This window comes from Sinohyriopsis cumingii, chromosome 11 (assembly GCF_028554795.1).
Source record: "Sinohyriopsis cumingii isolate HCF-2022 chromosome 11, ASM2855479v2, whole genome shotgun sequence".
Classification (NCBI taxonomy): domain Eukaryota; kingdom Metazoa; phylum Mollusca; class Bivalvia; order Unionida; family Unionidae; genus Sinohyriopsis; species Sinohyriopsis cumingii.
Window position 1 is genome coordinate 62,276,264 of NC_142971.1, and position 18,961 is coordinate 62,295,224.

General features: G+C 40.5%; 1 protein-coding gene across 1 annotated transcript in view; it reads left to right on the forward strand.

Moving 5' to 3' along the window:
- LOC149788556 (uncharacterized) overlaps positions 1-18,961 on the forward strand; it is a 100,429-nt gene that overhangs the window by 53,480 nt on the left and 27,988 nt on the right. The window contains exon 5 of the mRNA XM_089974592.1: positions 2,416-2,580. Coding sequence (XP_089830718.1) covers positions 2,416-2,580 — 165 coding nt within the window. The remainder of the gene's footprint in view (positions 1-2,415; positions 2,581-18,961) is intronic.

Below are 18,961 nucleotides of genomic sequence, written 5' to 3' on the forward strand. Positions count from 1 at the left end.
CCAATAAATGTTCTTATGTTGTTCAAATTTAATGTAATAATAAAAAAGAAACAAACTTACCCCCAATTGTTTCATTAATTCTTCTGTAATCCCAAAACTCGCAACCTTGCTGACACCATATCTCTGACTTTGTAATCTTTTATTGCTTTCTCAGCTGAACAATATTAAGGAGGCTTAAGAACATTTCCATTAATATGATTATCATATAAATAATGAAAACGAATTCATGGTGATTGATAAATCCGCTCCTTTTTAAAGCAAGTTTTCACAGACCAGTTTGCTTTCAATGGACCACTTTTGAATGTATTATTATGGTGTGTACAAGAGTGATTGATGAATCAGCTGCTGTGATTGGATAATTCCATGCACTGCAACCAGTGAAAGAATGCAGAAGAAATATTTCCTCAGAAAACCATGAAAATACCTCAGACTTCCAAGGTTTTAGGTCAAAATTCCAAGTATAACCTCAGAAAATGTACAGCCGGGTGATGACGGACCCTATAAGACACAATATTGCATGAATAATAATGTTGATGATAGACCTTATATAAAACTCTCTCACATTACATGAATAATGATGTTGATGATAATGATGAATCCTGTAAGACACTCTAGCATTCCATGAATAATAATAATAATAATAACAATAATAATAATAATAATAGGTTACTGCATTTGTATGGGAAAATTTGAACATCTTTTTGGGGAATAATACTGTGTAACCTTTGATAGTGCAGTATTATTCTGACAAAACAAGTTCTTATTTCCCCATACAAATGTAGTAACCCTTTTATTATATACTCATTTTGTTATTTTACCTAAGGTTTAGTTATAAAAAATACACTACAAGAAACAAAATAATTGAATTGATGCTGTTTTAAAAAATAAATACACTACAGTAGATTCATCCATACACTGTAACAATATTAATGTGCACACAGCACCTCCCAGTGACATTTGAACTTCATCGTGTTCAGTAGTAGTTTAAAAAAGAATTGTCATTTTAGTCTACTTAAAATTGAAATTTAGAGATGTATTGTGAATGAATGTGAATTGCAGAAACGTTTCCATTCGGTCTTGAATGGATGGATTTTGTTTTTATGTTGATCCAACTCAGTTCTGCTTTTCTGATTATGATGGACTGGATTATTGGGTCAATTTTGTGTGCACGCTTCTACTTGTAAATGTACTCAAAATTCCAGTACTGTTTTGATGTGTATCAGGTTTTGCAGGACATGTTATTTGGATTAGCAGAATTAACTTAGAAAGTACATTTGGAGGAAGTTCGTGATACATAAATGTTAGTGTGTGTATATATATATATATATATATATATATATATATATATATATATATATATATATATAACCATTCTTATTACCAGCTAAGGAAAATATATGTTTATGCCCTTTCACTTGCATGCTTGCTGTTGTAGGGACCCCAGCTATGACTTGTATCATACTATTTGTGTCTTCTATCACTAGCCTAACATCATATCAAAATGGTTACATGGGGAAAATTGCAAAGCAGCTTTTGTGTGACCATCCATTTAGCCAGTGGAAATAATACTTTTTCATCATGGCTTATTGCTTCGGATGCTCTTAGTTTCCAACCGAAACCTTCTGTTGCATTTTTTTCTCAAATCTATTCTTTTGACAGACCTGTAAAATGGTTCATCTCTGATTGATATGTGATAGCACTTTACCTAATTATGCTTTATATGCTATATTTGTATAGACCCTAGAGAGCACTGGTCATAGTCTGAACCATTCTGTTTTTGACAAGATACAAATATGTCTCCTATTTCAGTGATCAGAACAGTTTCAATTACTGTGTCTCTCATGATCATTGCTGACATTGCAAATATCACATCCATTCATGTGCTTGTTTAAAAGTTTCGTTTCTGACTCAGTGAACTTGTCCACATCATTAACTTGATCATCTATGCTTTCAGTTGGATGCAACAGCTTGTTTAGTTCATTGACAAACAAATTTAATCAAATAAACCTAAAGTCTCTACTACACGAGTGTACATGGTTTGTTTACACAGTAGTTCCTAATACACGATACTGTTTTTAGGCATGTGTCGTGCACGTGCATTCAATATCAAGGTGTTCAGTATCTTAAAATACTGCCAGATTCTGACATTGTAATGTTAATGGAGACAAAAATGAGCATATAATAATGATGATGATGGACTCAATAAGACACTCTAGGATTGCATGAATAATAATAATAATGATGAAGATGATGATGATGGACCCTTTAAGACATTATAGTATTGAATGATGATGATTATGATGATGATGATGATGATGATGATTATGCGCATTTATATTTGGTCAGTTATTTTTATTTTTAATACTGAGAAAAAGAAATCATATCAGAAAATTTGCCCCATTTTTTACTTTTCAGCACCTAATAGGGTAGACATGGAGGAAAGGTTGAGAACATCTTTAATACATGGGATAGTTGTTGGAATCTGTTTGTGCTCGATGTTCCTTGTGATATTTCTTGCAGCTTGGTGTTACTACAAAAACAACCCCAACAGAGGGCATACCATGTCATCTGTGTCCAAAGGTATGTAATTGATGTTTATTTGTATTTTCAGTAAATTTGGAAATTAATGCAAGAGGGATATTACATGTCATTTGAAACAATGCAACCTTGAAACAGTACCGAACTTGTACAGTGTTATTTCTATGCTCACTAATTCTTACTTGGATATTTGTCTCAGCAGGATATGGGATTGTTTTTTTTCCAGTTGAAGTTTTTGACTGCTTTGTTGTTTTGTTTTGTTTAACACCTGTATTAAGTTTATTTTAGTTTGTTGATAAAAGTCATGTCAATAGGCATCTTGTGCCAATAGATTTCACACTACCATGTTGTCTTCCTAGGCATTTTGTGCCAGTAGCTCTTTCATACTACCATGTTGTGTCCCTAGGCGTTTTGTGCTAATATACCTTTTTCACTACCATGTTGTGTCCCTAGGAATTTTGTTCCTATTGATTTCACACTACCATGTTGTGTCCCTAGGCATTTTGTGTCAGTAGATTGCACACTACCATGTTGTGTTCCTAGGCATTTTGTGTCAGTAGATTGCACACTACCATGTTGTGTCCCTAGGCATTTTGTGTCAGTAGATTGCACACTACCATATTGTGTCCCTAGGCATTTTGTGTCAGTAGATTGCACACTACCATATTGTGTCCCTAGGCATTTTGTGTCAGTAGATTGCACACTACCATATTGTGTCTCTAGGCATTTTGTGTCAGTAGATTGCACACTACCATGTTGTGTCCCTAGGCATTTTGTGTCAGTAGATTGCACACTACCATGTTGTGTTCCTAGGCATTTTGTGTCAGTAGATTGCACACTACCATGTTGTGTCCCTAGGAATTTTGTGCCTGCTGATTTCTCACTACCATGTTGTGTCCCTAGGCATTATGTGTCAGTAGATTGCACACTACCATGTTGTGTCCCTAGGCATTTTGTGTCAGTAGATTGCACACTACCATGTTGTGTCCCTAGGCATTTTGTGCCTATTGATTTCACACTACCATGTTGTGTCCCTTGGCATTTTGTGTCAGTAGATTGCACACTACCATGTTGTGTCCCTAGGAATTTTGTGCCTGCTGATTTCACACTACCATGTTGTGTCCCTAGGCATTATGTGTCAGTAGATTGCACACTACCATGTTGTGTCCCTAGGCATTACGTGTCAGTAGATTGCACACTACCATGTTGTGTTCCTAGGCATTTTGTGTCAGTAGATTGCACACTACCATATTGTGTCCCTTGGAATTTTGTGCCTATTGATTGCACACTACCATGTTGTGTCCCTAGGCATTTTGTGCCTATTGATTGCACACTACCATGTTGTGTTCCTAGGCATTTTGTGTCAGTAGATTGCATACTACCATGTTGTGTCCCTAGGCATTATGTGTCAGTAGATTGCACACTACCATGTTGTGTTCCTAGGCATTTTGTGTCAGTAGATTGCACACTACCATGTTGTGTCCCTTGGAATTTTGTGTCATTAGATTGCATACTAATATGTTGTGTCCCTAGGCTTTTTGTGCCTATTGATTGCACACTTCCATGTTGTGTCCCTAGGCATTTTGTGTCAGTAGATTGCACACTACCATGTTGTGTCCCTAGGCATTTTGTGTCAGTAGATTGCACACTACCATGTTGTGTTCCTAGGCATTTTGTGTCAGTAGATTGCACACTACCATGTTGTGTCCCTAGGCATTTTGTGTCAGTAGATTGCACACTACCATATTGTGTCCCTAGGCATTTTGTGTCAGTAGATTGCACACTACCATATTGTGTCCCTAGGCATTTTGTGTCAGTAGATTGCACACTACCATATTGTGTCTCTAGGCATTTTGTGTCAGTAGATTGCACACTACCATGTTGTGCCCCTAGGCATTTTGTGTCAGTAGATTGCACACTACCATATTGTGTCCCTAGGCATTTTGTGTCAGTAGATTTCACACTACCATATTGTGTCCCTAGGAATTTTGTTCCTATTGATTTCACACTACCATGTTGTGTCCCTAGGCATTTTGTGTTAGTAGATTGTACACTACCATGTTGTGTCCCTAGGCATTATGTGTCAGTAGATTGCACACTACCGTATTGTGTCCCTAGGCATTATGTGTCAGTAGATTGCACACTTCCATGTTGTGTCCCTAGGCATTTTGTGTCAGTAGATTGCACACTACCATGTTGTGTCCCTAGGAATTTTGTGCCTATTGATTACACACTACCATGTTGTGTTCCATAAGCATTTTGTGCCTATTGATTACACGCTACCATGTTGTGTTCCATAAGCATTTTGTGCCTATTGATTACACACTGCCATGTTGAGTCCCTAGGCATTTTGTGCCTATTGATTACACACTACCATGTTGTGTTCCATAAGCATTTTGTGCCTATTGATTACACACTGCCATGTTGTGTTCCATAAGCATTTTGTGCCTATTGATTACACACTGCCATGTTGAGTCCCTATGCATTTTGTGCCTATAGATTACACACTACCATGTTGTGTTCCATAAGCATTTTGTGCCTATTGATTACACACTACCATGTTGTGTTCCATAAGCATTTTGTGCCTATTGATTACACACTGCCATGTTGAGTCCCTAGGCATTTTGTGCCTATTGATTACACACTACCATGTTGTGTTCCATAAGCATTTTGTGCCTATTGATTACACACTGCCATGTTGTGTTCCATAAGCATTTTGTGCCTATTGATTACACACTGCCATGTTGAGTCCCTATGCATTTTGTGCCTATTGATTACACACTACCATGTTGTGTTCCATAAGCATTTTGTGCCTATTGATTACACACTACCATGTTGTGTTCCATAAGCATTTTGTGCCTATTGATTACACACTGCCATGTTGAATGCCTAGGCATTTTGTGCCTATTGATTACACACTGCCATGTTGAGTCCCTAGGCATTTTGTGCCTATTGATTACACACTACCATGTTGTGTTCCATAAGCATTTTGTGCCTATTGATTACACACTACCATGTTGTGTTCCATAAGCATTTTGTGCCTATTGATTGCACATTGCCATGATGAGTCCCTAGGCATTTTATGCCTATTGATTACACACTACCATGTTGTGTTCCCTAGGCATTTTGTGCCTATTAATTACACACTACCATGTTGTGTTCCATAAGCATTTTGTGCCTATTGATTACACACTGCCATGATGAGTCCCTAGGCATTTTGTGCCTATTGATTACACACTACCATGTTGAGTCCCTAGGCATTTTGTGCCTATTGATTACACACTGCCATGTTGAGTCCCTAGGCATTTTGTGCCTATTGATTACACACTGCCATTTTGAGTCCCTAGACATTTTGTGCCTATTGATTACACACTGCCATGTTGAGTCCCTAGGCATTTTGTGCCTATTGATTACACACTGCCATGTTGAGTCCCTAGGCATTTTGTGCCTATTGATTACACACTGCCATGTTGAGTCCCTAGGCATTTTGTGCCTATTGATTACACACACAGCAACTGTAGCATCATTGTCCTTATTTACCTCACAAAGAGCATGTAGCAAACAAGGCTATGAAGCTACTAGGGGACAGAACAGTGACACTGAGAAAACACAAAAATATCTTGATCACATATATTTGAGTGTAATTAAATTAAAATGATTGTCCATTTACTTAATTTAGTCAAATGTATTTGTTTCTTTTCTGTAACTTTTTTTATAATGTATTTGTTGGGAAGTTATTGTATTGTATTAGATTTTTTATTTTATTTCTTTTTCTGAGTAATCATTCATTTCAGTTAGGGATCTGCATTTAGTATTTAGTATGTATATTTTAATTTATGATTTTGTACACCTATACAGAATATTGCCAGACACAAGGCACAAGGATGATCATGGTTCCTGTTATAATGAAGCAATCACTTTTCCTTTCCAAACACATTAATTCCTTATCCCGTTGTTATTATACAATAGTTGATGTGTATTCTTTCTTGGAGAATTTAAATAAAACCTCAGTCAGTTTTTGCAGCAAAGAGCATTGATTTTTTATTGAAGAGTATTTCCTAAACATATGTGGACCTGGAAATGTAGGATGGGCTGGATGCACTCTACAACATGTTGGAAGAGAGATATATAATGGGCTGGATACAATCTACATCATGCAGTAAGAGGGATGTATAATGGACTGGATGCACCCTACATGTTGGAAGAGGGATGTATAATGGGCAGGAAGCACTCTACAGCATGTTGCAAGAGGGATGTATAATGGGCTGGAGGCACTCTGCAGCATGTTGGAAGAGAGATGTATAATGGGCTGTATTCAATCTACAGCATGTTGGAAAAGAGATGTATAATGGGTTGGATGCACTCTACAGCATGTTGGAAGAGAGATCTATAATGGGCTGGGTGCACTCTACAGCATGTTGGAAGAGAGATGTATAATGGGCTGGAGGCACTCTACAGCATGTTGGAAGAGGGATGTATAATGGGCTGTATGCAATCTACAGCATGTTGGAAGAGAGATGTATAATGGGCTGGATGCACTCTACAGCATGTTGGAAGAGAGATATATAATGGGTTGGATGCACTCTACAGCATGTTGTAAGAGAGATGTATAATGGGATGGATGCACTCTACAGCATGTTGGAAGAGAGATGTATAATGGGTTGGATGCACTCTACAGCATGTTGGAAGAGAGATGTATAATGGGTTGGATGCACTCTACAGCATGTTGGAAGAGAGATGTATAATGGGTTGGATGCACTCTACAGCATGTTGGAAGAGAGATGTATAATGGGTTGGATGCACCCTACAACATGTTGGAAGAGGGATGTATAATGGGCTGTATGCAATCTACATCATGTTGCAAGAGGGATGTATAATGGGCTGGATGCACTCTACAGCATGTTGGAAGAGAGATGTATAATGGGATGGATGCACTCTACAGCATGTTGGAAGAGAGATGTGTTGGAAGAGAGATGTATAATGGGTTGGATGCACTCTACAACATGTTGGAAGAGAGATGTATAATGGGTTGGATGCACTCTACAACATGTTGGAAGAGAGATGTATAATGGGTTGGATGCACTCTACAGCATGTTGGAAGAGAGATGTATAATGGGATGGATGCACTCTACAGCATGTTGGAAGAGAGATGTATAATGGCCTGGATGCACTCTACAGCATGTTGGAAGAGAGATGTATAATGGGTTGGATGCACTCTACAGCATGTTGGAAGAGAGATGTATAATGGGTTGGATGCACTCTACAGCATGTTGGAAGAGAGATGTATAATGGGATGGATGAACTCTACAGCATGTTGGAAGAGAGATGTATAATGGGATGGATGCACTCTACAGCATGTTGGAAGAGAGATGTATAATGGGATGGATGAACTCTACAGCATGTTGGAAGAGAGATGTATAATGGCCTGGATGCACTCTACAGCATGCTGGAAGAGAGATGTATAATGGGTTGGATGCACTCTACAGCATGTTGGAAGAGAGATGTATAATGGGTTGGATGCACTCTACAGCATGTTGGAAGAGAGATGTATAATGGGTTGGATGCACTCTACAGCATGTTGGAAGAGAGATGTATAATGGGTTGGATGCACTCTACAGCATGTTGGAAGAGAGATGTATAATCGGTTGTATGCACTCTACAGCATGTTGGAAAAGAGATGTATAATGGGTTGGATGCACTCTACAGCATGTTGGAAGAGAGATGTATAATGGGTTGGATGCACTCTACAGCATGTTGGAAGAGAGATGTATAATGGGTTGGATGCACTCTACAGCATGTTGGAAGAGAGATGTATAATGGGATGGATACACTCTACAGTATGTTGGAAGAAAGATGTATAATGGGTTGGATGCACTCTACAGCATGTTGGAAGAGAGATGTATAATGGCCTGGATGCACTCTACAGCATGTTGGAAAAGAGATGTATAATGGGTTGGATGCACTCTACAGCATGTTGGAAGATATATGTATAATGGGTTGGATGCACTCTACAGCATGTTGGAAGAGAGATGTATAATCGGTTGTATGCAATCTACAGTATGTTGGAAGAGAGATGTATAATGGGTTGGATGCACTCTACAGCATGTTGGAAGAGAGATGTATAATGGGTTGGATGCACTCTACAACATGTTGGAAGAGAGATGTATAATGGGCTGGATGCACTCTACAGCATGTTGGAAGAGAGATGTATAATGGGATGGATGCACTCTACAGCATGTTGGAAGAGAGATGTATAATGGCCTGGATGCACTCTACAGCATGTTGGAAGAGAGATGTATAATGGGTTGGATGCACTCTACAGCATGTTGGAAGAGAGATGTATAACGGGATGGATGCACTCTACAGCATGTTGGAAGAGAGATGTGTTGGAAGAGAAATGTATCATGGGTTGGATGCACTCTACAGGATGTTGGAAGAGAGATGTATAATGGGTTAGATGCACTCTACAACATGTTGGAAGAGAGATGTATAATGGGTTGGATGCACTCTACAGCATGTTGGAAGAGAGATGTATAATGGGCAGGAAGCACTCTACAGCATGTTGCAAGAGGGATGTATAATGGGCTGGATGCACTCTACAGCATGTTGGAAGAGAGATGTATAATGTGCTGTATGCAATCTACAGCATGTTGGAAGAGAGATGTATAATGGGTTGGATGCACTCTACAGCATGTTGGAAGAGAGATCTATAATGGGCTAGGTGCACTCTGCAGCATGTTGGAAGAGAGATGTATAATGGGCTGGAGGCACTCTACAGCATGTTGGAAGAGGGATGTATAATGGGCTGTATGCAATCTACAGCATGTTGGAAGAGAGATGTATAATGGGCTGGATGCACTCTACAGCATGTTGGAAGAGAGATATGTAATGGGCTGGAGGCACTCTGCAGCATGTTGTAAGAGAGATGTATAATGGGCTGGATGCACCCTACAACATGTTGGAAGAGGGATGTATAATGGGCTGTATGCAATCTACATCATGTTGCAAGAGGGATGTATAATGGGCTGGATGCACTCTACAGCATGTTGGAAGAGAGATGTATAATGGGCTGGATGCACTCTACAGCATGTTGGAAGAGAGATGTATAATGGGATGGATGCACTCTACAGCATGTTGGAAGAGAGATGTATAATGGCCTGGATGCACTCTACAGCATGTTGGAAGAGAGATGTATAATGGGTTGGATGCACTCTACAGCATGTTGGAAGAGAGATGTATAACGGGATGGATGCACTCTACAGCATGTTGGAAGAGAGATGTGTTGGAAGAGAAATGTATCATGTGTTGGATGCACTCTACAGCATGTTGGAAGAGAGATGTATAATGGGTTAGATGCACTCTACAACATGTTGGAAGAGAGATGTATAATGGGTTGGATGCACTCTACAGCATGTTGGAAGAGAGATGTATAATGGGCAGGAAGCACTCTACAGCATGTTGCAAGAGGGATGTATAATGGGCTGGATGCACTCTACAGCATGTTGGAAGAGAGATGTATAATGTGCTGTATGCAATCTACAGCATGTTGGAAGAGAGATGTATAATGGGTTGGATGCACTCTACAGCATGTTGGAAGAGAGATCTATAATGGGCTAGGTGCACTCTGCAGCATGTTGGAAGAGAGATGTATAATGGGCTGGAGGCACTCTACAGCATGTTGGAAGAGGGATGTATAATGGGCTGTATGCAATCTACAGCATGTTGGAAGAGAGATGTATAATGGGCTGGATGCACTCTACAGCATGTTGGAAGAGAGATATGTAATGGGCTGGAGGCACTCTGCAGCATGTTGTAAGAGAGATGTATAATGGGCTGGATGCACCCTACAACATGTTGGAAGAGGGATGTATAATGGGCTGTATGCAATCTACATCATGTTGCAAGAGGGATGTATAATGGGCTGGATGCACTCTACAGCATGTTGGAAGAGAGATGTATAATGGGTTGGATGCACTCTACAGCATGTTGCAAGAGGGATGTATAATGGGCTGGATGCACTCTACAGCATGTTGGAAGAGAGATGTATAATGGGATGGATGCACTCTACAGCATGTTGGAAGAGAGATGTGTTGGAAGAGAGATGTATAATGGGTTGGATGCACTCTACAGCATGTTGGAAGAGAGATGTATAATGGGTTGGATGCACTCTACAACATGTTGGAAGAGAGATGTATAATGGGTTGGATGCACTCTACAACATGTTGGAAGAGAGATGTATAATGGGATGGATGCACTCTACAGCATGTTGGAAGAGAGATGTATAATGGCCTGGATGCACTCTACAGCATGTTGCAAGAGAGATGTATAATGGGATGGATGCACTCTACAGTATGTTGGAAGAGAGATGTATAATCGGTTGTATGCAATCTACAGTATGTTGGAAGAGAGATGTATAATGGGTTGGATACACTCTACAGTATGTTGGAAGAGAGATGTATAATCGGTTGTATGCAATCTACAGTATGTTGGAAGAGAGATGTATAATGGGTTGGATGCACTCTACAGCATGTTGGAAGAGAGATGTATAATGGGTTGGATGCACTCTACAACATGTTGGAAAAGAGATGTATAATGGCCTGGATGCACTCTACAGCATGTTGGAAAAGAGATGTATAATGGGTTGGATGCACTCTACAACATGTTGGAAGAGAGATGTATAATGGCCTGGATGCACTCTACAGCATGTTGGAAGAGAGATGTATAATGGGTTGGATTCACTCTACAGCATGTTGGAAGAGAGATGTATAATGGGTTGGATGCACTCTACAGCATGTTGGAAGAGAGATGTATAATGGGTTGGATGCACTCTAGAGCATGTTGGAAGAGAGATGTATAATGGGATGGATTCACTCTACAGCATGTTGGAAGAGAGATGTATAATGGGTTGGATGCACTCTACAGCATGTTGGAAGAGAGATGTATAATGGGTTGGATTCACTCTACAGCATGTTGGAAGAGAGATGTATAATGGGTTGGATGCACTCTACAGCATGTTGGAAGAGAGATGTATAATGGGCTGGATGCACTCTACAGCATGTTGGAAGAGAGATGTATAATGGGTTGTATGCACTCTACAGCATGTTGGAAGAGCGATGTATAATGGGTTGGATGCACTCTACAGCATGTTGGAAGAGAGATGTATAATGGGCTGGATGCACTCTACAGCATGTTGGAAGAGAGATGTATAATGGGCTGGATGCACTCTACAGCATGTTGGAAGAGAGATGTATAATGGGCTGGATGCACTCTACAGCATGTTGGAAGAGCGATGTATAATGGGTTGGATGCACTCTACAACATGTTGGAAGAGAGATGTATAATGGGCTGGATGCACTCTACAGCATGTTGGAAGAGAGATGTATAATGGGCTGGATGCACTCTACAGCATGTTGGAAGAGAGATGTATAATGGGCTGGATGCACTCTACAGCATGTTGGAAGAGAGATGTATAATGGGCTGGATGCACTCTACAGCATGTTGGAAGAGCGATGTATAATGGGTTGGATGCACTCTACAACATGTTGGAAGAGAGATGTATAATGGGCTGGATGCACTCTACAGCATGTTGGAAGAGAGATGTATAATGGGCTGGATGCACTCTACAGCATGTTGGAAGAGAGATGTATAATGGGCTGGATGCACTCTACAGCATGTTGGAAGAGAGATGTATAATGGGCTGGATGCACTCTACAGTATGTTGGAAGAGAGATGTATAATGGGTTGGATGCACTCTACAGCATGTTGCAAGAGGGATGTATAATGGGCTGGAGGCACTCTACAGCATGTTGGAAGAGAGATGTATAATGGGCTGGATGCACTCTACAGCATGTTGGAAGAGAGATGTATAATGGGTTGTATGCACTCTACAACATGTTGGAAGAGAGATGTATAATTGGGTTGGATGTACTCTACAGCATGTTGGAAAAGAGATGTATAATGGGTTGGATGCACTCTACAGCATGTTGGAAGAGAGATGTATAATGGGCTGGATGCACTCTACAGCATGTTGGAAGAGAGATGTATAATGGGTTGGATACACTCTACAGCATGTTGGAAGAGAGATGTATAATGGGCTGGATGCACTCTACAGCATGTTGGAAGAGAGATGTATAATGGGTTGTATGCACTCTACAGCATGTTGGAAGAGAGATGTATAATGGGTTGGATGCACTCTACAACATGTTGGAAGAGAGATGTATAATTGGGTTGGATGTACTCTACAGCATGTTGGAAAAGAGATGTATAATGGGTTGGATGCACTCTACAGCATGTTGGAAGAGAGATGTATAATGGGTTGGATACACTCTACAGCATGTTGGAAGAGAGATGTATAATGGGCTGGATGCACTCTACAGCATGTTGGAAGAGAGATGTATAATGGGTTGTATGCACTCTACAGCATGTTGGAAGAGAGATGTATAATGGGCTGGATGCACTCTACAGCATGTTGGAAGAGAGATGTATAATGGGTTGTATGCACTCTACAACATGTTGGAAGAGAGATGTATAATTGGGTTGGATGTACTCTACAGCATGTTGGAAAAGAGATGTATAATGGGTTGGATGCACTCTACAGCATGTTGGAAGAGAGATGTATAATGGGTTGTATGCACTCTACAGCATGTTGGAAGAGAGATGTATAATGGCCTGGATGCACTCTACAGCATGTTGGAAGAGAGATGTATAATGGGTTGGATGCACTCTACAGCATGTTGGAAGAGAGATGTATAATTGGGTTGGATGTACTCTACAGCATGTTGGAAAAGAGATGTATAATGGGTTGTATGCACTCTACAGCATGTTGGAAAAGAGATGTATAATGGCCTGGATGCACTCTACAGCATGTTGGAAGAGAGATGTATAATGGGTTGGATTCACTCTACAGCATGTTGGAAGAGAGATGTATAATGGGTTGTATGCACTCTACAACATGTTGGAAGAGAGATGTATAATGGGTTGGATGTACTCTACAGCATGTTGGAAGAGAGATGTATAATTGGGTTGGATGAACTCTACAGCATGTTGGAAGAGAGATGTATAATGGGTTGGATGTACTCTACAGCATGTTGGAAAAGAGATGTATAATGGGTTGTATGCACTCTACAACATGTTGGAAGAGAGATGTATAATTGGGTTGGATGTACTCTACAGCATGTTGGAAAAGAGATGTATAATGGGTTGGATGCACTCTACAGCATGTTGGAAGAGAGATGTATAATGGGTTGGATGTACTCTACAGCATGTTGGAAAAGAGATGTATAATGGGTTGTATGCACTCTACAACATGTTGGAAGAGAGATGTATAATTGGGTTGGATGTACTCTACAGCATGTTGGAAAAGAGATGTATAATGGGTTGGATGCACTCTACAGCATGTTGGAAGAGAGATGTATAATGGGTTGTATGCACTCTACAGCATGTTGGAAGAGAGATGTATAATTGGGTTGGATGAACTCTACAGCATGTTGGAAGAGAGATGTATAATGGGATGGATGCACTCTACAGCATGTTGGAAGAGAGATGTATAATTGGGTTGGATGTACTCTACAGCATGTTGGAAAAGAGATGTATAATGGGTTGTATGCACTCTACAGCATGTTGGAAGAGAGATGTATAATGGGTTGGATGCACTCTACAGCATGTTGGAAGAGAGATGTATAATTGGGTTGGATGAACTCTACAGCATGTTGGAAGAGAGATGTATAATGGGTTGGATGTACTCTACAGCATGTTGGAAGAGAGATGTATAATTGGGTTGGATGTACTCTACAGCATGTTGGAAAAGAGATGTATAATGGGTTGTATGCACTCTACAGCATGTTGGAAAAGAGATGTATAATGGGTTGTATGCACTCTACAACATGTTGGAAGAGAGATGTATAATTGGGTTGGATGTACTCTACAGCATGTTGGAAAAGAGATGTATAATGGGTTGGATGCACTCTACAGCATGTTGGAAGAGAGATGTATAATGGGTTGTATGCACTCTACAGCATGTTGGAAGAGAGATGTATAATTGGGTTGGATGAACTCTACAGCATGTTGGAAGAGAGATGTATAATGGGATGGATGCACTCTACAGCATGTTGGAAGAGAGATGTATAATTGGGTTGGATGTACTCTACAGCATGTTGGAAGAGAGATGTATAATGGGTTGTATGCACTCTACAGCATGTTGGAAGAGAGATGTATAATGGGTTGGATGCACTCTACAGCATGTTGGAAGAGAGATGTATAATGGGTTGGATGTACTCTACAGCATGTTGGAAAAGAGATGTATAATGGGTTGTATGCACTCTACAACATGTTGGAAGAGAGATGTATAATTGGGTTGGATGTACTCTACAGCATGTTGGAAAAGAGATGTATAATGGGTTGGATGCACTCTACAGCATGTTGGAAGAGAGATGTATAATGGGTTGTATGCACTCTACAGCATGTTGGAAGAGAGATGTATAATTGGGTTGGATGAACTCTACAGCATGTTGGAAGAGAGATGTATAATGGGATGGATGCACTCTACAGCATGTTGGAAGAGAGATGTATAATTGGGTTGGATGTACTCTACAGCATGTTGGAAAAGAGATGTATAATGGGTTGTATGCACTCTACAGCATGTTGGAAGAGAGATGTATAATGGGTTGGATGCACTCTACAGCATGTTGGAAGAGAGATGTATAATTGGGTTGGATGAACTCTACAGCATGTTGGAAGAGAGATGTATAATGGGTTGGATGCACTCTACAGCATGTTGGAAGAGAGATGTATAATGGGTTGGATGCACTCTACAGCATGTTGGAAGAGAGATGTATAATTGGGTTGGATGAACTCTACAGCATGTTGGAAGAGAGATGTATAATTGGGTTGGATGAACTCTACAGCATGTTGGAAGAGAGATGTATAATGGATTGGATGCACTCTACAGCATGTTGGAAGAGGGATGTATAATGGCCTGGATGCACTCTACAGCATGTTGGAAGAGAGATGTATAATGGGTTGGATGCACTCTACAGCATGTTGGAAGAGAGATGTATAATTGGGTTGGATGAACTCTACAGCATGTTGGAAGAGAGATGTATAATGGGTTGGATGCACTCTACAGCATGTTGGAAGAGGGATGTATAATGGCCTGGATGCACTCTACAGCATGTTGGAAGAGAGATGTATAATGGGTTGGATGCACTCTACAGCATGTTGGAAGAGAGATGTATAATTGGGTTGGATGTACTCTACAGCATGTTGGAAAAGAGATGTATAATGGGTTGGATGCACTCTACAGCATGTTGGAAGAGAGATGTATAATGGGTTGGATTCACTCTACAGCATGTTGGAAGAGAGATGTATAATGGGTTGGATGCACTCTACAGCATGTTGGAAGAGAGATGTATAATGGGTTGGATGCACTCTAGAGCATGTTGGAAGAGAGATGTATAATGGGATGGATGCACTCTACAGCATGTTGGAAAAGAGATGTATAATGGCCTGGATGCACTCTACAGCATGTTGGAAAAGAGATGTATAATGGGTTAGATGCACTCTACAACATGTTGGAAAAGAGATGTATAATGGGTTAGATGCACTCTACAACATGTTGGAAGAGAGATGTATAATGGGTTAGATGCACTCTACAACATGTTGGAAAAGAGATGTATAATGGGTTAGATGCACTCTACAGCATGTTGGAAGAGAGATGTGTTGGAAGAGAGATGTATAATGGCCTGGATGCACTCTACAGCATGTTGGAAGAGAGATGTATAATGGGTTGGATGCACTCTACAGCATGTTGGAAGAGAGATGTATAATGGCCTGGATGCACTCTACAGCATGTTGGAAGAGAGATGTATAATGGGTTGGATGCACTCTACAGTATGTTGGAAGAGAGATGTATAATGGGTTGGATACACTCTACAACATGTTGGAAGAGAGATGTATAATGGCCTGGATGCACTCTACAGTATGTTGGAAGAGAGATGTATAATGGGTTGGATACACTCTACAACATGTTGGAAGAGAGATGTATAATGGGTTGGATACACTCTACAGTATGTTGGAAGAGAGATGTATAATGGGTTGGATGCACTCTACAGCATGTTGGAAGAGAGATGTATAATGGCCTGGATGCACTCTACAGCATGTTGGAAGAGAGATGTATAATGGGCTGGATGCAATCTACAGCATGTTGGAAGAGAGATGTATAATGGCCTGGATGCACTCTACAGCATGTTGGAAGAGAGATGTATAATCGGTTGTATGCACTCTACAGTATGTTGGAAGAGAGATGTATAATGGGTTGGATGCACTCTACAGCATGTTGGAAGAGAGATGTATAATGGGTTGGATGCACTCTACAACATGTTGGAAGAGAGATGTATAATGGGTTGGATGCACTCTACAGCATGTTGGAAGAGAGATGTATAATGGGATGGATGCACTCTACAGCATGTTGTAAGAGAGATGTATAATGGGTTGGATGCACTCTACAGCATGTTGGAAGAGAGATGTATAATGGGTTGGATGCACTCTACAGCATGTTGGAAGAGATGTATAATGGGATGGATGCACTCTACAGCATGTTGGAAGAGAGATGTGTTGGAAGAGAGATGTATAATGGGTTGGATGCACTCTACAGCATGTTGGAAGAGAGATGTATAATGGGTTAGATGCACTCTACAACATGTTGGAAGAGAGATGTATAATGGGTTGGATGCACTCTACAGCATGTTGGAAGAGAGATGTATAATGGGATGGATGCACTCTACAGCATGTTGGAAGAGAGATGTATAATGGCCTGGATGCACTCTACAGCATGTTGGAAGAGAGATGTATAATGGGTTGGATGCACTCTACAGCATGTTGGAAGAGAGATGTATAATGGGATGGATGAACTCTACAGCATGTTGGAAGAGAGATGTATAATGGCCTGGATGCACTCTACAGCATGTTGGAAGAGAGATGTATAATGGGTTGGATGCACTCTACAGCATGTTGGAAGAGAGATGTATAATGTCCTGGATGCACTCTACAGCATGTTGGAAGAGAGATGTATAATGGGTTGGATGCACTCTAGAGCATGTTGGAAGAGAGATGTATAATGGCCTGGATGCACTCTACAGCATGTTGGAAGAGAGATGTATAATGGCCTGGATGCACTCTACAGCATGTTGGAAGAGAGATGTATAATGGGTTGGATGCACTCTACAGCATGTTGGAAGAGAGATGTATAATGTCCTGGATGCACTCTACAGCATGTTGGAAGAGAGATGTATAATGGGTTAGATGCACTCTACAACATGTTGGAAGAGAGATGTATAATGGGTTGGATACACTCTACAGTATGTTGGAAGAGAGATGTATAATGGGTTGGATGCACTCTACAGCATGTTGGAAGAGAGATGTATAATGGGTTGGATGCACTCTACAGCATGTTGGAAAAGAGATGTATAATGGGTTGGATGCACTCTACAGCATGTTGGAAGAGAGTTGTATAATGGGCTGGATGCATTCAACAGCATGTTGTAAGAGAGATGTATAATGGGTTGGATGCACTCTACAGCATGTTAGAAGATAGATGTATAATCGGTTGTATGCACTCTACAGTATGTTGGAAGAGAGATGTATAATGGTTGGATGCACTCTACAGCATGTTGGAAGAGAGATGTATAATGGGTTGGATGCACTCTACAGCATGTTGGAAGAGAGATGTATAATGGGTTGGATGCACTCTACAGCATGTTGGAAGAGAGATGTATAATGGGTTGGATGCACTCTAGAGCATGTTGTGAGGTCAATGTAGAATATTCATAATGCACTCTACAGCATGTTGCAAGAGGGATGTATAATTGACTGGATGCACTCTACAGCATGTTTCGAGAGGGATGTATAATGGACTGGATGAACTGTACAGCATCTTGCAGGAGGGATGTAGAATATTCATAATGCACTCTACGTCAACATGTTGCAAGATGGATTTTTAATGGACTGGATGCACTCTACAGCATGTTTCAAGAGGGATGTATCATGGGCTGGATGCACTCTACAGCATGTTGCAAGAGGGATGTATAATGGGCTGGATGCTGTTGTTGTTGTGGGGTTTAACACCATTTTTCAGCACACAATAGGCTATATATGGCAGCCAGTATTAATGGTGGAGGAAGAACCCGGTAAAACCCCAGAAAGAACCACCGACCCACGAGAAGCTACTGGTAAGTTTTCTCACTTACCCACATTGGCTGAATCCGAGACTCGAACCCATGCAGACAGAGGTGAGATGGCAGTGATCCGTAACGAATAGCGCTTTAGACCACTCAGCCACTTGGGGCTGGATTCACTCTACAGCATGTTGGAAGAGGAATGTATAATGGGTTGGATGCACTCTACAGCATGTTGGAAGAGGGATGTATAA